Source organism: Manacus vitellinus, unplaced genomic scaffold (genome assembly GCF_001715985.3).
Source record: "Manacus vitellinus isolate BGI_N305 unplaced genomic scaffold, ASM171598v3 scaffold_159_pilon, whole genome shotgun sequence".
NCBI lineage: Eukaryota > Metazoa > Chordata > Aves > Passeriformes > Pipridae > Manacus > Manacus vitellinus.
Genome location: NW_021939121.1, coordinates 35,983 through 38,344, shown reverse-complemented (window position 1 = coordinate 38,344; position 2,362 = coordinate 35,983). Strand labels below are relative to the sequence as shown.

General features: G+C 55.7%; 1 protein-coding gene across 1 annotated transcript in view; it reads right to left on the bottom strand.

Moving 5' to 3' along the window:
* Positions 1 to 279: 279 nt before the first annotated feature.
* Positions 280 to 2,362, bottom strand: part of LOC103767550 (ankyrin repeat domain-containing protein 16) — an 8,078-nt gene continuing 5,995 nt past the window's right edge. The window contains exon 4 of the mRNA XM_029958456.1: positions 280 to 524. Within this exon, the coding sequence (XP_029814316.1) occupies positions 411 to 524 (114 nt within the window). The 3' untranslated portion in view covers positions 280 to 410. The remainder of the gene's footprint in view (positions 525 to 2,362) is intronic.

Below are 2,362 nucleotides of genomic sequence, written 5' to 3'. Positions count from 1 at the left end.
GGGCTCTTTGCTGGGAAATCGAGGCTGGGGAGCTCGTGGAAATCCCTGGATTCATCCACCCAACCCGCTCCAGGCGGGCTCGTTCCAGCCGAATTCCGGCGAGGCGGAGAATCGAAGCGCCGGAAAAGTCTCGTGGAAAAAATTAAGGAGGTGGATAAAGAGAAAGCCCTGGTTTGCATCTCTGTTCTTCCCCCAGGGAACATCTCTGCTCTTCCCCAAGGGAAAAGCCCCCGAGCCAGAAGCACCAGAAATTCCAGCAAGTGAATGAAAACCGGGAAAAAAAAACAAACCAAAACCCCTGTTTTCACGTCACGCTGCTCCCAGAGCCTTTGGTATCCATGGATTTGGGATCTCCCTGCGTGCTCCAGGGTGACCTGGAGGTTGGGATGCCCTTATGGAAGCTCTGGGGGTCAGGCAGAGGGGGAAGGAGCAGCTCCTTCCTTACCGGAACGGCTCTTCCCGTCCTGAGCCTGGAGATCGGCGCCGAGGGACAGCAGCGTCAGGATGGTGTGTCCGTGTCCCTCCTGCAGGGAAACAGGGAATTCGGGATCAGCTCTGATGATCCCTCACCTGGGAGGGCACGGATCTGCCCTGTCATGGTCAAATCTGAGGATACCAGGAGCTGCTCCAAGATCCTCTGGAGCTTGGAGCGGATGGAAAGTCGGGGTTAGGCGCCTGTGGAAGTGCAGGTGGGATCCACGAGGCAGGAATTCCCCTGGCACAGCAGGAATGCTGCTGTTATCCCACGGGAATGGGCCAGAGAGGTGCCACCAGGCACCTTCATGGAATGCCAGGATGGTTTGGGTGGGAAGGGACCTCAAATCCCATCCAGTTCCAACCCCAGGGGCACCTTCCACTATCCCAGGTTGCTCCATCCTGGTCTTGGACACTTCCAGGGATCCAGGGGCAGCCACAGTTTCTCTGGAAAATCCATTCCAGCCCCTCCCCTTCCTTCCCCATATCCCATCTCTCCCTGCCCTCTGGCACTGGGAAGCCATTCCCTGTGTCCTGTCCCTCCACACCTTGTCCAAAGTCCCTTTCCAGCTTTCAATTCCATATCCCTGTAACTCCCAGTTGCTCTTCCCGGGGTTATTTCAGCTCCAGGAGCTGCTGCTCACGCGGGCTGTGGATTTCCCAAAGGATTGCTCCAGGATTTGGGATGCCCTGTGAGATGACACAGCCAGCCATGACCCCCTGTGTCCTCCCTCCTTCCTCTGCCCGGAATTCCAGACTCCACAGGGGAAAACACAGCACAGCCCCCACCCCTCTCCTCTCTCCATAAATAAATCCTGTCTCCCTTGATAACATGCCTGATCCTGGAATTCTTCAATGCCATCAATTAGCAGGATGAGAATGGAAAGCTCTTTTTTATCCCCTTTTCCCTCATTCCCACAGGATTCCACAGCATCTTCCCCGTGCCCGAGGCTCCCCTTTCCCTGCTGCATTTTCCATGGCTCCACTCCCTTTTCCAGGGCAAAGACGTGGAGCCAGGAACTGCTTCAGCTGCCACAGCCTGGGCAGCAAATTGAGTTGAGAAAAGAACCAACCCCATAATTCGATTTTCCCGTGTTTAATAAATGCCAAAAGAAAAGAAGGATAAAGGAAAAAAAAACCCCATCCCAAAAGAAATGATGGTGTAAATCCAAAGTGACACCGAGCCCGGGCCAGGGAGGGAATCCCATCCAGCCCTTCCCTAATCAGCCAGGACGGAGCTGGGATCTTCTCCAAGGCACATTGTATTCCCCAAAAACGTCCCCTTGGCAACCAGAAGGGTTTTCTGGGAGCAAGGAGGGAAAGGGGAGCCAGGAGAAAGGGCTCCTTTGTGGGGTTGGATCCCACTGCCAGCATTCCCAGGGGAGGTTTTTATAGGAGTGGGGGCACTGGGATGCTGCTTTATTCCCACTGCAAGTCTAGACCAGGCTCTGAGTGCTGCAGGTTTGAGCCTGGGAGGTTTAAAATCCCGGGATCTGGGCAGGGATGGTCCCTGGCTGCCGGGTGCCGGCACGGCGTGGAGCGAAAATTCCAGGCAGGAGGGAATCCTGGCCAGCAGGATTTTGGGATCTGCTTTGCAGGACTCGCAGCCCATCAGGCCCCGCTTCCCACGCAGGAGGAGGAGGAGAAAGCTCCAAGGATTCTCACTGCCTGGAATTCAAAACAGCTCCGGAGAGAAGGACACGGATAAGCTCCGGGAGCTCCCACTGCCTTCCCACGTCGGGGCACATCCTGCAACCCTCTGCACAGCTGGAATCATGGAATCATGGAATGGCTTGGCTGGGAAGGGACCTCTAAAGGTCATCTGGTCCAACAGGAACATCCTTTGATATCCCAGGTTGCTCCAACCTGCCCTTGGACACTTCCAGGG